This window comes from Ictalurus furcatus, chromosome 10, assembly GCF_023375685.1.
Source record: "Ictalurus furcatus strain D&B chromosome 10, Billie_1.0, whole genome shotgun sequence".
Classification (NCBI taxonomy): Eukaryota; Metazoa; Chordata; class Actinopteri; order Siluriformes; family Ictaluridae; genus Ictalurus; species Ictalurus furcatus.
Window position 1 is genome coordinate 6,783,813 of NC_071264.1, and position 20,324 is coordinate 6,804,136.

A 20,324-nucleotide genomic window follows, 5' to 3' on the forward strand; every position below is an offset into this window, starting at 1 on the left:
TTTAAATGAAAAAGTTACTGGTATTGTATCTAACATCGGAAACAGTGGAACACTTGCATTTATGTACATAAGACGCAGTTGACCGTGGATCAAGGGGTTAAAGTTGTGGTACTTCACTGGCGTGTTGTCCACCCACTGATTGTCCTTCAAACCAATCCAAAGCTTTTTCGGTTTCCCTGGCAACAGGGTGGTGATGAAGTCTGAAGACACAATCAAACAAACACTGGTGCTAGTCTGAACAAGCGATGGAGAGGTGTTAAAAAAACCAACCCGACGGCAGGAGGAACTCGTGGAAGAACCACGTTTCCGGGATTTACTGTCGTGTCTTAGATTGAACTCCAGTTCATATAACAAAAACACACGTGCATCGATTTTGTACGGTTATAATGCATTTGCACCATGGCCTGATACACGTCACGATCATGACGAAAAGTGAACAGCTGGACTCCGTGCAGCAAGTACGCTCACCCTGTTCGGCTTGGTCTCGGATAGACGGGAGCGTTCCCCTCAGGCTATGACACAGCTCGTTAGCCGCTTTAAAACTCAGGAACTGAGGCTTGGTCACTGTGTAACACTGGAAAACACAAAACACAAAGGATGAAGTATGAAGAAGCAGCGATTCCACCAGTCACGAGGCCTCCATGCTGCAGAGCAGATCATTGGCAAACCTTGTCCCTGAAGGCAAGCGTGCCGTCCTCGCATGGTTTGCCGGGGGGGTGGGGCTCTTCCGTTCCGGCCTCTGAAGACGTGACGTTCAACGTCTCGCACACAAATGGCTGTTTGGCGTCGCATCTTATCTGGAAATCTGGACAACGTTGAATGTTGAACTACATGTTATAGGCGGCGTGTTTAATTAAAGAGGAAAGATAACAATGACCGTAACTGAGAAGATTAAAGAGTGTGATATTTTCTGGTGTACCTGGTGTGAAGGATCCAGGGCTAAGTGAAGTACATCTGCCGAGGAACTTAGCGTGATAGATGTGCAGACGAGCGAGCCTGAAAAACACAGTGATTAGTGGTTCGGCATACTGCTTTTGCGGTATCTGCAATGGGGCAGTGGAGGCTTGGAAGTTAAAGCTCGGGGTTACTGATCGGAAGGTCGGGGGTTCAAGCCCCAGCACTGCAAGGATCTGGGTTACTGATCGGAAGCTCGGGGGTTCAAGCCCCAGCACTGCAAGGATCTGGGTTACTGATCGGAAGGTCGGTTCTACCAAGCTGCCACTGTTGGGCCCTTAACCCTCCCTGCTCCAGGGACACTGTATCATGGCTGACCCTGCACTCTAACCCCAACTTCCTGACATGCTGGGGTATGCGAAAAAAAGACTCATTATCTGGATTCAACAACTGGATTCATACTACTCACCTTAAAGGAATAAGAGGACCAGGATCACGAAGGTCCACCCACCAATACTCCATACCCGCATGCTTCAAAGAAAAACAAACAAACAAACAAAACAACAATCGGCGTTAAAACCGCTGTATGCCTCTCTGTGTGGGGCTAGAGGTTGCAGAGGTGACTACTCATACCTTATAGAGATGTTCGTGCAGATGTCTGGCCGCGTTGAACGTCTGAGGTGTGGCTAGTTTGCTTTTGTTGCTGCTGCAGTATATGCTCGCCTCTTCGTAGGATAACCTCGGCTGGTTTACAAACCAGAACTCCTGTCCGTCCATAAACACCGAGGTGTCATGGTGTCCGTCTGCGGTGTGGAGAAAACATCATAATACACGCGACGCACTAACATCCGTGGAAGGAGAGAAAAAGCTATACTCTACCTGGATTATACCATTCAGGTTTCTTTGGGGTTTGACCTGGAACACATAATAACAATATAATAGTTTCTCTCATGAGCTGAGTCCGAATGGAAATACTCGTACCGTAAACTCTTCCATGTTTGCGCGTGGCTTACCTCGTGGGATCTGACACACCCACTCCAGCTTAGCGTCGCAGTGAAAGGCTCTGGGGTAAAACTGATTAGGACCTTCCGCCGTCAGGAAAACGAACAGCAGGATGTAGCGTTTTTTCAGCGACTGGTCAAGAAAAAACCCCCACAGAAAACACGGAGCATGCGCAATGATCAAGGACGGCCTTTTCGGTTCATTTATAAGCATGACGAGCGGGCCGTGCTGTTATATACGTGACAACAGGAACTAAACTGTATTGTGGATTTTCCACAACATTAAATAAGCGCAAACACAATAAAATACACTGAATAAAAAACATTTTGTTGGTTAAGCTGCTGTGGTAGAAGACGAATTTAACACTTTGGGACGTGCTGTTCGAGGAAAACATTAACACTCTGTATCACCCCTTCACACCGTCCCGTCGTGTTTCATTCCTTCCCTGAGACGTATTAACGTCGATAATACTGCTGATCACTGAGCTCACCTTAAAGGCAGTGCAGTCTCGGTTATACTCATCATCCTCATGGAATTCTTCTGGAAATATCTTCATGGACACCTGTAACGCAGCGGTTCGGACGCGTCATCAAAGCGTCGCTATAGAAAGCACTACTGACTGTTAGTTAAAGAGTCGTGCTAATAAACTATACAGGCACTTTTTCCAGCAGTTGTTAGCGTTAGCGGTAACTCACAGGTTGCCCGTCGCTCCACTCCCATCGGTTGTCGTTGTTTGGATTTCGCCGATTTAAGCCAACCCAGAAGTAGCGATCGTCACTGCGCGACATAAACATAAAGCCCGTCAGTGTGTTCAGGACGCGAGTTAGTCAGACAATAGAACTATTGCTCATGCAAATTTTGTGGACTTTTTTTTTTTCCTACAACGTTAGCTACTAGATGCTAAACAAAACGACACGTTCTATGCCTATGTAAACAACAACAAAAGAAGCTACTTTTATCGTCAACTTTGCTGTCAGACTTTTACGGCTCGTACATTTGTGTTATAACGATCATAAAAAAAAACCAAAACAAAACAAACAAACGATGACACTGAAGAGTTTCTACACACTTTCGTTATGTTCAACTATTTTTCAGTATTTAAAAATCAACCATGACGTGAAATATGAATATTAACCTGGCGTTCATACACACACTCGTGTCCCGAGTTTATACAATTTCCCCGTCTATAAACGGGAGAACTTTATCTGGCTCTGTGCCAGCTCTGCAGCTTCCTTTTTCCTTCTGATGGCTCTGAAGCCCTGCTTTTTAAAAAAAGAATAAAAATTTGAATTTATTCCTATTTTCTTTCGCTGGTTTAATTAGTAAAGCGTACGTCAGGCTATTATAGACATGCACGCTGTGATTTAAAAAAAAAAAGTCGAAGGACCAAAGACAAGACAGAAGTTTTATTATGAACTCAAACTTGTTGCTGATGCACGTTCCTTAGATGTAAGGAATGCGATACCCACGCAATAAATTTAAAGCCTGCTGACGGCATGTCAGATAGTGTCGAGCGCAAAGTTTGTAACAGCACTTATGTAATTTCTGTCGAAAAACAGTTGATTAACCCAGTCTTTATCGTTTTCAAAACGTTTCGGAAAGACACCATGCTCTAGCTCTGACTGTTCACCGTTCATGCTCTCTTAAATGTTCAGGAGTTAAGTAAGAGGACTTATGTAGTGCATTTGGAAGCCTGATGAATTAGCTTTAGTATTACGTTTACTTTTATGGCCATCAGTACACACACACACACACACACACACACACACACACACACACACAATAACCCATAATGGTAAAGCAAATAACAAGTTTAGAAACATTTGTGCACATTTATTAAAAATCAGAAACTGAAATCTGTCATTTACGTAAGTATTCAGACCCCTTATTCAGTACTTTGTTTGTTAGTTACATTTGTACAACGCTTTTTTAGACACGCAAAGCGCTTTACATAGTATGGGGTGGGGGGCGGGGTCCTCAACCACCACTAGTGTGTAGCATCCACCTGGATGATGGGACGGCGGCCATAGTGCACCATAACGCCCACCACACACCAGCTATTAGTGGAGAGGAGAGAGTGATGGAGCCAATTCAGAGATGGAGATTATTAGGGGGCTGTGATAGGGAAGAGCCAGTGGGGAAATTTCACCAGGACACCGGGGTTACACCCATAATCTTTTATGATAAGTGTCCTGAGCTAATGACCACAGAGAGTCAGGACCTCAGTTTAACACCTCATCCGTAAGACAGTACTGTTTTTACAGTATAGTGTCCCCTTCACTATACTGGGGTATTAGAACCAACACAGACCACAGGGTGAGCGCCCCCTGCTGGCCTCACTAATACCACTTCCATCAGCAGCCTTAGTTTTCCCCAGGAGGTCTCCCATCCAGGTACTGACCAGGCTCAACCCTGCTTAGCGTCAGTGGGAAACCAGGCAATGGCTCTGGCAAGAAGCAAGTCTTCTTGGGTAAGTCTCTACAAGCTCTGCACATCTGGATTTGAGCAGTTGCTCCCATTCTTTATGACAGATCCTCTCAAGCTCAATCAGATTGGATGGGGTACATCTGTGAACTGCCATCTATAGGTTTCTCCACAGATGTATGGGGTTCAAGTCTGGGTTTTGGCTTGGCCACTCAACGTCATACAGCGACTTGTGCTTCGGGTCATCGTTGTACTGAAAGCTGAACCTTCACCATAGTCTAAGGTTGCGTGTTTTCTTCAAGAACCTCTGTGTATTTGTCTCCATTCCTCCTTCCCTCAATTCTGACCAGTCTCCCTGTCCCTGCCACTGAGAAGCACCTCCATACCATCATTCTACCACCACCATGCTTCACTGTATTACCAGTTGATGAACAGTACCTGGTTTTCAAATGAATCGTGTACATCACAAAAAGTTCCATTTTCTGTCTCATCAGACCAGAGAAACATTTTCCTCACGCTCTCAGGGTCATTTATATGCCTGGCATATGCCTCTTACTCAGGAGTGGCTTCTGAATAGCCTCTCTACAATCAAGGCTTTATTGATGAAGTATTTCTAAGATGGTTGTCCTTCCGGCAGATTCACCCGGTCTCTGTGGAGGACTTCTGAAGCTCTGTTTGTCCATGGTGTTCTTCTTCACCTTCTTGATCAAGGCCCTTCTGGCCAAGTTACTGAGTTTGGTGGTTCCAAACGTCTTCCATTTCACAATGATGGAGCCCACAGTACTACCGGGAACATCCAAAGCTTTAGAAATAGTTTTATATATACACTCCTAACCAGATCTATGTCTCAATGCAGTCTGATCGCAGAGTTCTACGGAGAGTTTCTTGGACTTCGTGGCTCGGATTTTGCACTTGCACGTGCACTGTGAGGATACAAAAGGCGTTTGGCGTTCTAAATAACGTCTAATCAACTGAATTTGCCAAAGTTCAAGAGAAACAAGGCAAACCGGACCCACCCGAGCTCAGTCTGGAACGCCTGAGCCACAAGGGACTGAATACTTTAAATGATAGATTTCAGTTTTTGAAAACATGTTTTCGCTTCACCATTATCTTTGAAGGACGATGGCCAAAAAAGTCAATCGAATCCATTTTAAACCCAATAAAGAAAGAGCTAAGAGGTCGGAATACTTTCTGTACGACCAAAAGCAGTTATGTCTGATTTCCGGATCAGGATATAAGCCCAGGCGGCTGTGTTTGTGTGATTGCGTGTGTTTGAGTGGGTGGTACCTAACAGAGTCTCTCATAATATCGTGGAGTAAACTCATCTCCTCCTGCTCCGTGAAACTGGGCAGATGAGCTCCGAGCGCTTCGCAAAACTGCTCGGCCTCTTCCCACGAGCGCTTACGACTCACTCTCTCTTCGGTGAACACCTACGTGTGCACACACATGGACAAACAGCATGGCGTAACTGACGTGGGGTTCTCACACACACACACACACACACACACACACACACACACACACACACACACACACAAACCTTGTAACAATACTTCATTCCTTGTCGGGAAACCCATCCTGGAGGGCAGGTGTCATTGAGTTTAGGGTCAGCTGGTGACGTTGGAGCAGGAGGTTCAGAAGCGATTGGAGTCTTGCAGATACTACCAGCTTTAAACTCGGTGCAGTTCTCCACAGACCACTGACCCATTGGGCGTGTGGACATTGCTACACACCCTCCTTCTTTAGCTATAATGCACACACACACACACACACACACACACATCAAGCCCTATAGGTCATATTAGCCATAATTTGTATGTATAGTATATAGTCGCTTTTAGTATACACATTAAACCTGCAGTTGGTCATTTTAAAAGGGTTTCTATACCTAAAAGCTATCTACTGAACATTTTTCCATCCATTTTTCCATACCGTTTATCCTACACAGGGTCGCAGAGAGCCGGAGGCCTATCCCAGGGAACTCGGGGCACAAGGCCGGGGACACCCGGGATGGGGTGCTAACCCATCACAGGGTGCAATCAATCACACACACAGTCACATGCTACGGACAATTTGGAAATGCCAAATCAGACCACAACGCGCGTCTTTGGACTGGAGGAGGAAACTGGAGTACCCGGTGGAAAACCCCCGAAGCACGGGGAGAGTGTGCAAACTTCACGCAGACCGCAAGGAGGCGGTCGTGTGAGCGTGTGTGTGACGATGCAAAACATGGCAGAGCAAATCAGAAAGCGATGAGCAAGCTGAAAAGCAAGGTTCATTTTGAAAAGTGACTGACTGACTACTGAGCCTAATTTAAAAGAAAAAAAAATTCTCATGTGCGATCTTACCCTGCGGTTCCGAGCGGCCCACTGTCTCAGAGGCGTATGCGGTTTTAATGTAAAGGGGTGGGGCCAGATGAAGGGAAGGGCTTTATCAGCGTTAACATTTCTGTTTGTAGCACCGACAACAGAAAGGCTCTAATAAACACATTTAACTTGTACCACATTAAGTTTGCTCAACCTGGTTCTCTCCATTTCCAGTTGACATACGCGACTCTGCTTGTTTGTCCGTCTTGGCTGGACCACTGGTATTCTCCTGTGCCTTTAGTGTCCTGAAGCCCGGTCCAGAAATACTGCCGCTTACTGCTTACATGCTCCTTCAGCAGACTGTTAATGAAAGCCTGCTCAAATCTAAACAAGGAAGAGAATGCGTGTGTGTGTGTATGAGAGAGAGAGAGAGAGATACGGACATACATTTGATTGAACTCTGTAAGCGTTGTTTGAGTTATTATTTCATATTTAGCTGGACATTCACCTGTCGTTAATGATGAGTTTACAGCTGTTCTTATAAGAGACGTTCCGAGGGTCAACTTTATAACATGAATTCTTATACCTTCTCCAATCCTATATTAGATGATAGAGAAATCAGTCGTTATATAATAATCTTCCTTTATACTTCTTAGTTCCTTTTTTCAGTTCTAGTTATTGTCAGAGGAAAACAATGTCTCACCCCATCTTGTGGGCAGCTAGTTTCTGTAGCGCTCGCATTAACCGTGCCGGGTTTCTTGCACAGGAAGGACTTTGATGCGCTGCAAGAGTCTACAGACCATGTATGTATCTGTGTGTGTATGCGGGGGAAATAAAAAAAACAAACAACAGACAGGTGGTTAGAGCTTGTTTCTGGTATGCACACTTTTAACCGCCACTTTATACCTTCACACTTATCTATGAAGTGTGACTTGATCGGTGCAGACTTGAGCCGAATCCCGTAGTAAAATGAGGATATTTTATTGGTGACGTTCTATCGCGTTATACGGTTCGGATCAAAGAGCCGAACGGATCTGAGCTGAATAAAACCAGCGAAGCAGCAAACCAGTGAAGCTACCTCGGCCTGGGTCGGTAACATACGCAGAAATATAATACTCGAATCGTAATGGGTTGTAAATCCCATCAGCAGATCTAATTAGTTTTATCTATACACTGTGAAGATAATGTGTTAGCAAGTAAAAATGTCTTGAACATGGGCAAATTGATCTAGTAGTAACTACGAGATTACTACCGTCACGAGATGAGTAATTACGAGATTACTACCGTCATGGGATTATTAATGTCATGGGATTATTAACGTCATGGGATGAGTAATTACGAGATTATTACGGTCATGGGATGAGTAGTTACGAGATTATTACCGCCATGGGATTATTTACGTCATGGGATGAGTAATTACGAGATTATTACCGCCATGGGATTATTTACGTCACGGGATTATTAACGTCATGGGATGAGTAATTACGAGATTATCACCATCAAGAGATTATTAACGTCATGGGATGAGTAATTATGAGATTATTAACGTCATGGGATGAGTAATTACGAGATTATTAACGTCATGGGATGAGTAATTACGAGATTACCATCATGAGATGAGTAATTACGAGATTATTAACGTCATGGGATGAGTAATTACGAGATTATTAACGTCATGGGATGAGTAATTACGAGATTACCATCATGAGATGAGTAATTACGAGATTATTAACATTATGAGATGAGTAATTACGAGATTACTATAAATCAATTCTTTTTTCCAGTCTGTTTTTAGATTTTTTTTTTTTACACTAGCCTTAAACTTAATCATTTTTGTGTCTTTCTAGTACTAAATATTTAAAATTAGAAGGAAAAAAAAAAAGATCTGCCATTACAAGAAGCTTAAATTAGTAAACAAATCAGTAGAAATGTCTAGAAATGGGTTTAATAATCATATATCTGGTTTATCTGATCTCATAATAGGAAATACAAGATACATTTGACAATATTCAGGGTATTCTGGCTTGCTATGATGTGCTTGTTTTGAACTGTATGAATAAATATGAATTGAAAACGCCTTGATGCGTGACATTTTTTAGAGCCGCTAATTAATATTAATAACTGCATTTACATTGCCGTGGGCTGGCACACCGGTCATTCTTCACATGGAAGTGAAGCTTATTAACGTTTCCATTTTAAACTGAACGCATAATGGAGTAATAATAATGACGGCTGTGCTAAAAAAAAAAAGAATTTGTCGCACACGCGCGTTACATATTTAAGTACTCTACTGGTTCGTCTCCATCAGTACTTGCCTCCTGTTTGTACACGTTTATTTCAGCAGACGCGTGCGGATCTTTGCCAGAGATCTGTGCTCTGCTCGATGTTTTTCAGCTTCTGTTCCATTTGCATGTAGACTCACTGTCCACCTGTACATTCATGCAGTTATCTAATCAGCCAATCACGTGGCAGCAGCACAGTGCGACAAATCATGCGGATACAGGACGAGAGCTTCGGGTAACGTTCACGTCAAACACCAGAATGAAGAAATAAAAGTGATCTCGGTGATCGGGGCATGGTTGTTGGTGCCAGATGGGCTGGTTTGAGTATTTCATAAACTGATCATAAGATGATCTCCTGGGAGTTTACACAGAATGGTAAAAACAAACAAACAAACAATCAAAATACTGAGTGAGCCACAGTTCAGAGGAAAATGAGCAAGGCCCTTAACTCTCTCTGCTCCAGGGGGCGCTGTATCATGGCTGACCCTGCGCTCTGACCCCAACTTCCTAACATGCTGGGATATGCAAAAATGGGTTTCACTGTGCTGTAATGAATACGTGACCAATAAAGACTCATTATCATGATCATTAAAGGGTCTGAAAAGTCTGACAGCTAGATAAAAGGCAGGCTAAGCTCCGCCTCTCCCCAGCAAAAAGAAAATACAGTGGGAGAGGGAATGCGGGGTTTTTCATTTATGCACATCCTATTTGTAAAGCAATAAAATACACCGAGTACACAAATGATGTCCTGTCTGCCTTTTTTTTTTTCTTGAAAACAATTTGCACCCCCTTCCAATCTCTCTGCGCCCCCGTGGTTGAGAACCACTGAACTAGACAGTTGAAGATTGGGGGGGGGATCACCTGGTCTAAAAATCTCTGATTCCGGTCAGGCTGACAGGACTGCAACCCGATGCGATTTTGATGAGCCGTTTCTTCCGAGATGCTTTTCTGCTCACCACGGTTGAAAAGCGTGCTTATTTGAGTCACTGTATCCTTCCTGTCAGCTCAGAACAGTCTGGTGTTTTCCGCCTGCTCAGGGGATGTTTTCTGTTTGTCGCACCACTCTGTGTAAACTCTAGAGACTTCTTGTGAGTGTGTGCGCGTGAATCCCAGGAGATCAGCGGTTTCTGAAATACTCAAACCAGCCCACGTGGTACCAACAACCATGCCCCAGACACAGAGCTCACACTTTCCCCCTCATTCTCATGTCTGATGCGAGCATTAACTGAAGATCGTTACCTGTATCTGCATGATTATTATTTTTGTTGCATTGTGCTGCTTCCACACGATTGGCTGAGCAAATAACGGCATGAATGTGCAGCCGTCCACGTGGTTCCTAATAAAGTGTGTGCATCTTAGCACAGGGGTTCTCACATTGATTCCAGCCAGGGAGGACTCCTTTAACGTATGGAAAATAAATAAATAAACAGAAACCCCTCAGCACAGATTTATTCTACGAGTGTAATCGAGCTCTTCAAATATTAGATGTAAATTGGCTATTTATTGGCGCTGTAGAGATTTTTTTATTCCTGAACTTTCCACTTTTTCTTTCTTTTTTTAAATGAACATCATCATTCAATTCACACCCTTATTTTTAGGACAACTTGTTCTTGAGATAATGAAGTTAGAAATCATGTGGGTTATAACTATAAGGACTCGATAATAAATGTAACAATGCTCGAGTCAATTTATACTATGACGATAAACGTCATTGAAACCTAAAAACGTATTATTAGGTATGGAAAGAGATTGAATAATCAAGAGAGAGATCAAAAATCGAAGAGGATTATTTAACAGTGCTCAGCTGCATGCCTAGCCCAGTTGTGGGAAAGCGCCAAGAGGTGCGCCACAGCCTGTGGGTTAGAAGCGCTTTGCTCTTTGCTTGCTGCGACACCGAAAACACACGCACACTGCAGATCAGCTGTCAGTCTGGAAACTGTTTTTTATCCGGATGCAAACCGCAAAACTATTAATATACTGACGTGCAGCACTTTTACCCCGGTTTCATGCTAGACACGAGACTGTGCTGCGGCGTGAACACACCTTCCTCTGCGCCTGTACAAACTGAGACACTTCCTGCGCTCGTCTCATACGCCGCTTGCGCTAACCGTTTAAGAAGTCGGAAAACGGGGTCAAATTCGAGTTCGGCTGATCCTTAATTACAGCCGTAAATCCGAAGCGGGAAGAAAAGGAAAAAAATGGTGCTTTAGTGGAGCGAAGCGATTTCTAATCGCAGTGTACTAACTGTGTAGTGGTGTCTCAAATCAACGTTCATGCTCTCCTTCAAAGTTACCTGTATTAATTAGAGATGCACCGATGTGTCGGCCGAGAGTTTAGAAACATCCCATGATCAGAGCCAATTATATCCCGTCAATCAAAAGCGTGCGGGAAAACACATCGTATTCGTGCTGTGTGTCAAGAAGATGTCTCTCGTGTGGAATGAGGATAAAACTGCAGTGTGTAATCTCTGTAATCTCTGCACTGATCAAATTTTACTCCGGACGCTGCAGCAGTGAAGCGGGAGTTTTAATTATTATTCATTTAAAAGAAGGTATAAAAGGCAGAACTATCGGTTATCGGTATCGGCCGATATCGCTCTGAATAATCGGTTATCGGTATCGGCTGGGAAATTTAGTATTGGTGCATCTCTAGTGTTAATATGTATGTATATATGTAGTTTATGCATAATTATAGAAATGTCCATTAGAGCCACTTACCAAGTCAGAGAGCACCACACAGCTTGTGGTGTTCAGTATTATTGGTTGATTACGTGCCCAGTACGTAAATGACACGTTGGTTCCGTCTTCCCACATAAAGAGTTCGCTGTTGCTCTCAGCCTTTAGACCTATCCATGGGTTCAGGGTCTCTGAGAAACACAAACACATGGGTCAGTTTCCTTCCTGCACTAACGGCTTCTACCGTGATGTGTCTTGGTAACATATTGGCTGCACAGGTTTCGAGGGTGCTTATAGTTCCTAAATCTCCGGTCCATAGCTGTGTAAGCTGCTGCTGTTGTAAACACATTACACTGCTGTCTCTCCTAATAGGTTCCCAACGTGATCATTCACCACAGCTATAAAAAAAACAAGCAAACAAACAGGAGAACATGTCATCGCTGACCGTATCTAACCTAAACAGCTGTCTATTTGTGGCTACACTCTGCTGTGCTAATTAGATTTCTTGTGTTGTTGATGTCTTTCAGCTTATAATGACAATGTGGTAAATACTGAAAAACGGAACAAAAATTTTTATGGAAAGGTCGTTCTCAGTCGAGGTTAAATAAATCCCGTGTGCTTTTTCCAAAGGAAGCGAAGCCGTTAACATTCGCTCTGAAAACAAAGCGAGTTTATAAATGGACTGTTCCTATTTATCGTCACGTTATCTTGCTAAAAGGTGGAACCTGTAGCTTTGTGTGTACGTCAGTCAGGTTAATGCCTACTTCCTGTGAAATGCGTGGTGAGCATATGCATGTCCTCCACACTGTGGATGCTGGCAAGCTGAGCGCCGTTTTTCACACACACTTCCTGCGCGTCTGCGTACTGCTTCCTTTCCGTCATCAGGGTTCCATAAAGGTTATAGCAATAACCTTGCAGTGGGAACCATCCACTCTCGCACTGTGTCACCTTGTACACCTGGTTATCTAGAGAGAGAGCGAGAGTGAGAGAGAGATACGAACACGGATATCTTAAATAAATATCGATCGATTGTGTCGTACACCGTGACACTGTGGTGTTCATGCTTTTATCTCCCACCTGTAGTCTCTCTCTGGCTGCTGTCCTCTTTTTTCTCACAGACATACGGCAGCTTCTTGTCACACGACTCGCTACCAAAGCGCAAATTAGGGCGAATCACCCCACACTCCGGTGACATCCAAGTGTGCTGGACTGAAAACACCACAGTTTACTCGTTTTTAACAGAGCTAATCAAAGTACAAGACCATGCATAGTCTCATGAAACCACACACACACACACACACACACACACACACACACAATGAAAATGACTCGGGCAGACAGATGTTTGTCCCACCACATTTTGAAAATACATGTGCATAAACGGATAAAGGTCCTATTCAGCAGCAGATTTGTTCACACTGATGCACACACACACACGCATCCACATCAACAGTGACCCTGGCAACAACAGAAGTCTATTGTCTTTAGGGTAGAGACTAACACACTTGCACTACACAAAAGTGGTGGGGCTGACTAATCTCTAGCCAGAACAACAGCAGACACTGTGCACCATTTTCCAACAAATCTGAATGCCTGCTGTGATACAAAGGGCTACAGGCCACGTTTCACTTTCAACTTAAACCTACGCTGTGTTAAAATGGATTTAAAACAACAACAACAAAAATAATTTAAAAAAACCAGTTCAGTTGTTATCTAAGGCTTCGTAACATAAACTTTCATTACCTTCGTCAGTGGGGAAATAAACTAAAGGTGATTCATCTGACCACTGCCACCCCTGCATCCAGTCCAGTTGGTTCAGCCCGATCCACAGCTGCTCGGGTAAATCTTTCGGTACTTTAGGTGCAGAAATACATTCCGAGTTATTTCAGTGTTGAAATGTTGAAAAGTGGCAGTCATAATCAATTCAGTATTAACGAAGGAAACATTTCAGAAAAAAAACGGCATGCTCGGAAAATGTTCCACAGAGTTACAGAATCGGGACAAACTCTAGATTAGGGGTTCCCGAACTAGGGGTGGGGTCGACGGATATACAAACGGGGATCACGAGAGAAACCTCCTCTTTTTTTTTCGTTTGAGTATTTTTTTTTTTATTACGAATGAACATTAGAGACATCGGAGACTACGCTGTAATCTCATACTTATGTACTTATTCTAAACAGATTTACAGTTTGAAAGTGTTTGCAATTTAAAAACCTCTCATGCCCGCTTTCACACCTAGAGAAAGGTCTGGAGCTTCTGGATGATTAAATACGTTTTGAATGTAAGGTCAGAGTTTTTGAATCGAGACGCGGCCCACGAGCTCGTCGCTTTGTTTAACGTCGCTGTGCGTGAAAATACAAATTAAACGGCTAAACGTTTTGACTTGGAAACCGGATGGACGGAGAGGATTGGCTCTTATAGTGGATTCCGCTTTTCTTCCGGATGTACGTGAGATACAGTGAGTATGTGAAGAATAACGCAACTTTTGCCATAAAATCACGCGTCACGCTGTATCTCCCGTACATCCGGAAGATGAGCGGGTTAGCTGTTGTTACTTGTTAGTGGTTTTAACTGGACCTTTGGTACTTAATTTCATTCCAGCTCATGTACGTGTCGGTGGAATGACAATAAAAATCCGTGAAATTGTTTATAAAAAAAAAAAAAAAGTAGGCTGGTCAAGGCTTGGGGTAACAAATAATTCATTCCCTTTTGCCCAAAAGGTTTGGGAACCCCTGGTCTACATAGAATGCAAGTAGTCATGGATGCCATGGACGTCATGCACCTACGATTACCTACACAATAGCATTTGAAATATTATAGCACCGTCCGATACTTAATCAATCTATTATGAATCGTTTCCGACCGTATCCCAGTAATTCATGCTGTGAAAGTAGGCACAGCAGCGAACATGTCATACTCCTCACTGCACTGCGAATGATAAATGGTTTGTTTGTGTATGATCATACTTACACTTCTGCAGTTCTTCAGGACTGGATACACTGAGCAAGTCTCCACCCTGACTACGGCAGGCATCCCGCGCCTCGTGCCAAGATACCATCGCGGTGGAAACCACCTGGTAACACCGACCATCGAAAGGGCCATGCCATAATTCACCGCATCCTTCCTCTGAAACAGATGTTATAATGTGAGTGGATATATAAAGAGAGAGAAAATGAGAGAAAGAGAGAGATCTTGTATATACTTTTACACGACAATTCAAGAATCATTTTCTCACTCCGTACCGTACGTTATATACAGTGCAGAGCCTGATTTATTAATATGGGCTACACTGATTTGGACTGTTGCGGTTATTTGATATCTAATCTTTTAAAATGTATTGTGTTATCATGGGTTTCAAGTAAGAGATAACGTCCAGGAGCAGGGTTATGGTGGAACTCGAGTCCATTCCGGGAACTCTGGGCACAAGGCCTTAATACATCAATCAGCCATAACATTAAAACCACCTCCTTAATGTTGTGCAAGTCCTCCTTGTTCCTCCCAAACAGCTCTAACCTGTAGAGGCATGGACTCCACGAGACCTCTGAAGGTGTGCTGTGGTGTCTGGCACCAAGACGTTAACAGCAGGCCCTTTAAGTCCTGTAACCTTTATGGTGGGGCCTCCATGGGTGGGTAGATGGTAGAGTACATAGTACACAGTATAAGTGTAGAGTACATCATTCGGGACACAACTTTAGTATTTACTCTCCGAAGCGTGCTTTCGAGAACAGAAGTATTTAATGAGCAAATCCACCCCGTACCGCACAGACCAACTAACTGATAGAGATTCGATGACAACGGTTTTCATAATCGATTATTATCGATTAGTTGTTGCAGCTCTAGTCCTGTTTACACACATGCTTGCAAAACAATAGTGATTATCTAAAAAAAATTTTTTTACATTTACGGCATTTGGCAGACGCCCTTATCTAGAGCGACTTACATTTCTCTAATTTATACAACTGAGCATTTGAGGGTTAAGGACCTTGCTCAAGGGCCCAGCAGTGGTAGCTAGGCAGTGCTGGGATTTGAACTCATGACATTCTGATCAGCAGTCCAATGTCTTAACCACCGAGCTACCACTGACATGTCTTAACCACTGAGTTACCACTGACCCGTCTTAACCACCGAGCTACCACTGACATGTCTTAACCACTGAGTTACCACTGACCCGTCTTAACCACCGAGCTACCACTGACATGTCTTAACCACTGAGTTACCACTGACACCTCTGACCACTGACACGTCTTAACCACTGAGCTACCACTGACACGTCTTAACCACTGAGCTATCACTGACATGTCTTAACCACTGAGTTACCACTGACCCCTCTGACCACTGACACGTCTTAACCACTGAGCTACCACTGACACGTCTTAACCACTGAGCTATCACTGACATGTCTTAACCACTGAGTTACCACTGACCCCGACCACTGACATGTCTTAACCACTGAGCTACCACTGACTACTGACACGTCTTAACCACTGACAAACTGACACGTCTTAACCACTGAGTAACCACTGAGCTACTACTGACCACTAACATGTCTTAACCACTGAGTAACCACTGAGCTACCACTGACCACTGACACGTCTTAACCACTGAGCTACCACTGACCACTGACACGTCTTAATCACTGAGCTATCACTGACCCCCCTGACCGCTGACACATCTTAACCATTAAGCTACCACCGAGATGTCTTAACCACTGAGTTACCACTGACCCCCGACCACTGATACGTCTTAACCACCGAGCTACCACTGACATGTCTTAACCACTGAGCTACCACTGACACGTCTTAACCACTGAGCTACCACTGACCACTGACACATCTTTACCACTGACCACTGACACATCTTAACCACTGAGCTACCACTGACCCCCCTGACATGTCTTAACCACTGAGCTACCACTGACCCCCCTGACATGTCTTAACCACTGAGCTACCACTGACCACTGACACATCTTAACCACTGAGCTACCACTGACCCCTCTGACCACTGACACGTCTTAACCACTGAGCTACCACTGACCAGTCTTAACCACGAGCTATCACTGATATGTTTTAACCACTGAGCTATCACTGATCCCCCTGACCACTGATAGGTCTTAACCATTAAGCTACCACTGAGATGTCTTAACCACTGAGTTACCACTGACCCCTCTGACCACTGACACGTCTTAACCACTGAGCTACCACTGACACGTCTTAACCACTGAGCTATCACTGACATGTCTTAACCACTGAGTTACCACTGACCCCGACCACTGACATGTCTTAACCACTGAGCTACCACTGACTACTGACACGTCTTAACCACTGACAAACTGACACGTCTTAACCACTGAGTAACCACTGAGCTACTACTGACCACTAACATGTCTTAACCACTGAGTAACCACTGAGCTACCACTGACCACTGACACGTCTTAACCACTGAGCTACCACTGACCACTGACACGTCTTAATCACTGAGCTATCACTGACCCCCCTGACCGCTGACACATCTTAACCATTAAGCTACCACCGAGATGTCTTAACCACTGAGTTACCACTGACCCCCGACCACTGATACGTCTTAACCACCGAGCTACCACTGACATGTCTTAACCACTGAGCTACCACTGACACGTCTTAACCACTGAGCTACCACTGACCACTGACACATCTTTACCACTGACCACTGACACATCTTAACCACTGAGCTACCACTGACCCCCCTGACATGTCTTAACCACTGAGCTACCACTGACCCCCCTGACATGTCTTAACCACTGAGCTACCACTGACCACTGACACATCTTAACCACTGAGCTACCACTGACCCCTCTGACCACTGACACGTCTTAACCACTGAGCTACCACTGACCAGTCTTAACCACGAGCTATCACTGATATGTTTTAACCACTGAGCTATCACTGATCCCCCTGACCACTGATAGGTCTTAACCATTAAGCTACCACTGAGATGTCTTAACCACTGAGTTACCACTGACCCCTCTGACCACTGACACGTCTTAACCACTGAGCTACCACTGACATGTCTTAACCACTGAGTTACCACTGACCCCTTTGACCACTGACACGTCTTAACCACTGAGCTATCACTGACCCCCCTGACCACTGACACGTCTTAACCATTAAGCTACCACTGAGACGTCTTAACCACTGAGCTACCACTGACACCGCTAACCACCGACATGTCTTAACCACTGAGCTACCACTGACCCCCCTGACCACCAACATGTCTTAACCACTGAGCTACCACTGACCACTGACACGTCTTAACCACTGAGCTACCACTGAAAATTGACATGTCTTAACCACTGAGCTACCACTGACCCCCCTGACCACTGACATGTCTTAACCACTGAGCTACCACTGACCCCCCTGACCACCAACATGTCTTAACCACTGAGCTACCACTGACCACTGACACGTCTTAACCACTGAGCTACCACTGAAAATTGACATGTCTTAACCACTGAGCTACCACTGACCCCCCTGACCACTGACATGTCTTAACCACTGAGCTACCACTGACAAACTGACACGTCTTAACCACTGAGCAACCACTGAGCTAACACTGACCACTGACACGTCTTAACCACTGAGCTACCACTGACCCCCCGACATGTCTTAACCACTGAGCTACCACTGACCACTGACACATCTTAACCACTGAGTTACCACTGACCCCCCTGACCACTGATACGTCTTAACCACCGAGCTACCACTGACATGTCTTAACCACTGAGCTACCACTTACCACTGACACGTCTTAACCACTGAGCAACCACTGAGCTACCACTGACCACTGACACGTCTTAACCACGGAGCTACCACTGACCCCCCGACACGTCTTAACCACTGAGTTACCACTGACCCCCCTGACCACTGATACGTCTTAACCACCGAGCTACCACTGACATGTTTTAACCACTGAGCTACCACTTACCACTGACACGTCTTAACCACTGAGTTACCACTGACCCCCGACCACTGATACGTCTTAACCACCGAGCTACCACTGACACGTCTTAACCACTGAGCTACCACTGACCACTGACACATCTTTACCACTGACCACTGACACATCTTAACCACTGAGCTACCACTGACACGTCTTAACCACTAAGCTACCACTGACCACTGACAAGTTTTAACCACTGAGTAACCACTGAGCTACCACTGACCACTGACACGTCTTAACCACTGAGCTACCACTGACCCCCCGACATGTCTTAACCACTGAGCTACCACTGACCACTGACACATCTTAACCACTGAGTTACCACTGACCCCCCTGACCACTGATACGTCTTAACCACCGAGCTACCACTGACATGTCTTAACCACTGAGCTACCACTTACCACTGACACGTCTTAACCACTGAGTTACCACTGACCCCCGACCACTGATACGTCTTAACCACCGAGCTACCACTGACACGTCTTAACCACTGAGCTACCACTGACCACTGACACATCTTAACCACTGAGCTACCACTGACACGTCTTAACCACTGAGCTACCACTGACCCCGCTGACCACCGACATGTCTTAACCACTGAGCTACCACTGACCATTGACATGTCTTAACCACTGAGCTACCACTGACCCCCCTGACCACTGACATGTCTTAACCACTGAGCTACCACTGACACGTCTTAACCACTAAGCTACCACTGACAAGTTTTAACCACTGAGTAACCACTGAGCTACCACTGACCACTGACACGTCTTAACCACTGAGCTACCACTGACCACTGACACGTCTTAACCACTGAGCTACCACTGACCCCCCTGACCACTGACACGTCTTAACCACTAAGCTACCACTGACCACTGACAAGTTTTAACCACTGAGTAACCACTGAGCTACCACTGACCCCCCGACATGTCTTAACCACTGAGCTACCACTGACCCCCCTGACCACTGACATGTCTTAACCACTGAGCTACCACTGACACGTCTTAACCACTAAGCTACCACTGACCACTGACAAGTTTTAACCACTGAGTAACCACTGAGCTACCACTGACCACTGACACGTCTTAACCACTGAGCTACCACTGACCCCCCGACATGTCTTAACCACTGAGCTACCACTGACCACTGACACATCTTAACCACTGAGCTACCACTGACCCCCCTGACCACTGACACATCTTAACCATTGAGCTACCACTGACCCCCCTGACCACTGACACGTCTTAACCACTGAGCTATCACTGACCCCCCTGACCACTGACACATCTTTACCACTGACCACTGACATGTCTTAACCACTGAGCTACCACTGACCACTGACACGTCGTAACCACTGAGCTACCACTGACCACTGACACGTCGTAACCACTGAGCTACCACTGACCACTGACACGTCTTAACCACTGAGCTACCACTGACCCCGCTGACCACTGACATGTCTTAACCACTGAGCTACCACTGACCATTGACATGTCTTAACCACTGAGCTACCACTGACCCCGCTGACCACCGACATGTCTTAACCACTGAGCTACCACTGACCATTGACATGTCTTAACCACTGAGCTACCACTGACCCCCCTGACCACTGACATGTCTTAACCACTGAGCTACCACTGACACGTCTTAACCACTAAGCTACCACTGACCACTGACAAGTTTTAACCACTGAGTAACCACTGAGCTACCACTGACCACTGACACGTCTTAACCACTGAGCTACCACTGACACGTCTTAACCACTG

General features: G+C 45.0%; 1 protein-coding gene across 1 annotated transcript in view; it reads right to left on the reverse strand.

Annotated features, from left to right (window-relative positions):
• Nucleotides 1-20,324, reverse strand: part of ly75 (lymphocyte antigen 75) — a 40,094-nt gene that overhangs the window by 10,064 nt on the left and 9,706 nt on the right. The window contains exons 4-23 of the mRNA XM_053634923.1: nucleotides 14,554-14,709; nucleotides 13,327-13,437; nucleotides 12,661-12,792; nucleotides 12,348-12,548; nucleotides 11,626-11,774; nucleotides 7,330-7,437; nucleotides 7,135-7,223; nucleotides 6,841-7,010; nucleotides 5,861-6,066; nucleotides 5,608-5,750; nucleotides 2,592-2,673; nucleotides 2,387-2,458; nucleotides 1,908-2,028; nucleotides 1,774-1,809; nucleotides 1,528-1,697; nucleotides 1,364-1,425; nucleotides 920-996; nucleotides 669-805; nucleotides 469-574; nucleotides 58-200 (exon numbers count right to left, since the gene is read on the reverse strand). Coding sequence (XP_053490898.1) covers nucleotides 58-200; nucleotides 469-574; nucleotides 669-805; nucleotides 920-996; nucleotides 1,364-1,425; nucleotides 1,528-1,697; nucleotides 1,774-1,809; nucleotides 1,908-2,028; nucleotides 2,387-2,458; nucleotides 2,592-2,673; nucleotides 5,608-5,750; nucleotides 5,861-6,066; nucleotides 6,841-7,010; nucleotides 7,135-7,223; nucleotides 7,330-7,437; nucleotides 11,626-11,774; nucleotides 12,348-12,548; nucleotides 12,661-12,792; nucleotides 13,327-13,437; nucleotides 14,554-14,709 — 2,471 coding nt within the window. The remainder of the gene's footprint in view (nucleotides 1-57; nucleotides 201-468; nucleotides 575-668; nucleotides 806-919; nucleotides 997-1,363; nucleotides 1,426-1,527; nucleotides 1,698-1,773; nucleotides 1,810-1,907; nucleotides 2,029-2,386; nucleotides 2,459-2,591; nucleotides 2,674-5,607; nucleotides 5,751-5,860; nucleotides 6,067-6,840; nucleotides 7,011-7,134; nucleotides 7,224-7,329; nucleotides 7,438-11,625; nucleotides 11,775-12,347; nucleotides 12,549-12,660; nucleotides 12,793-13,326; nucleotides 13,438-14,553; nucleotides 14,710-20,324) is intronic.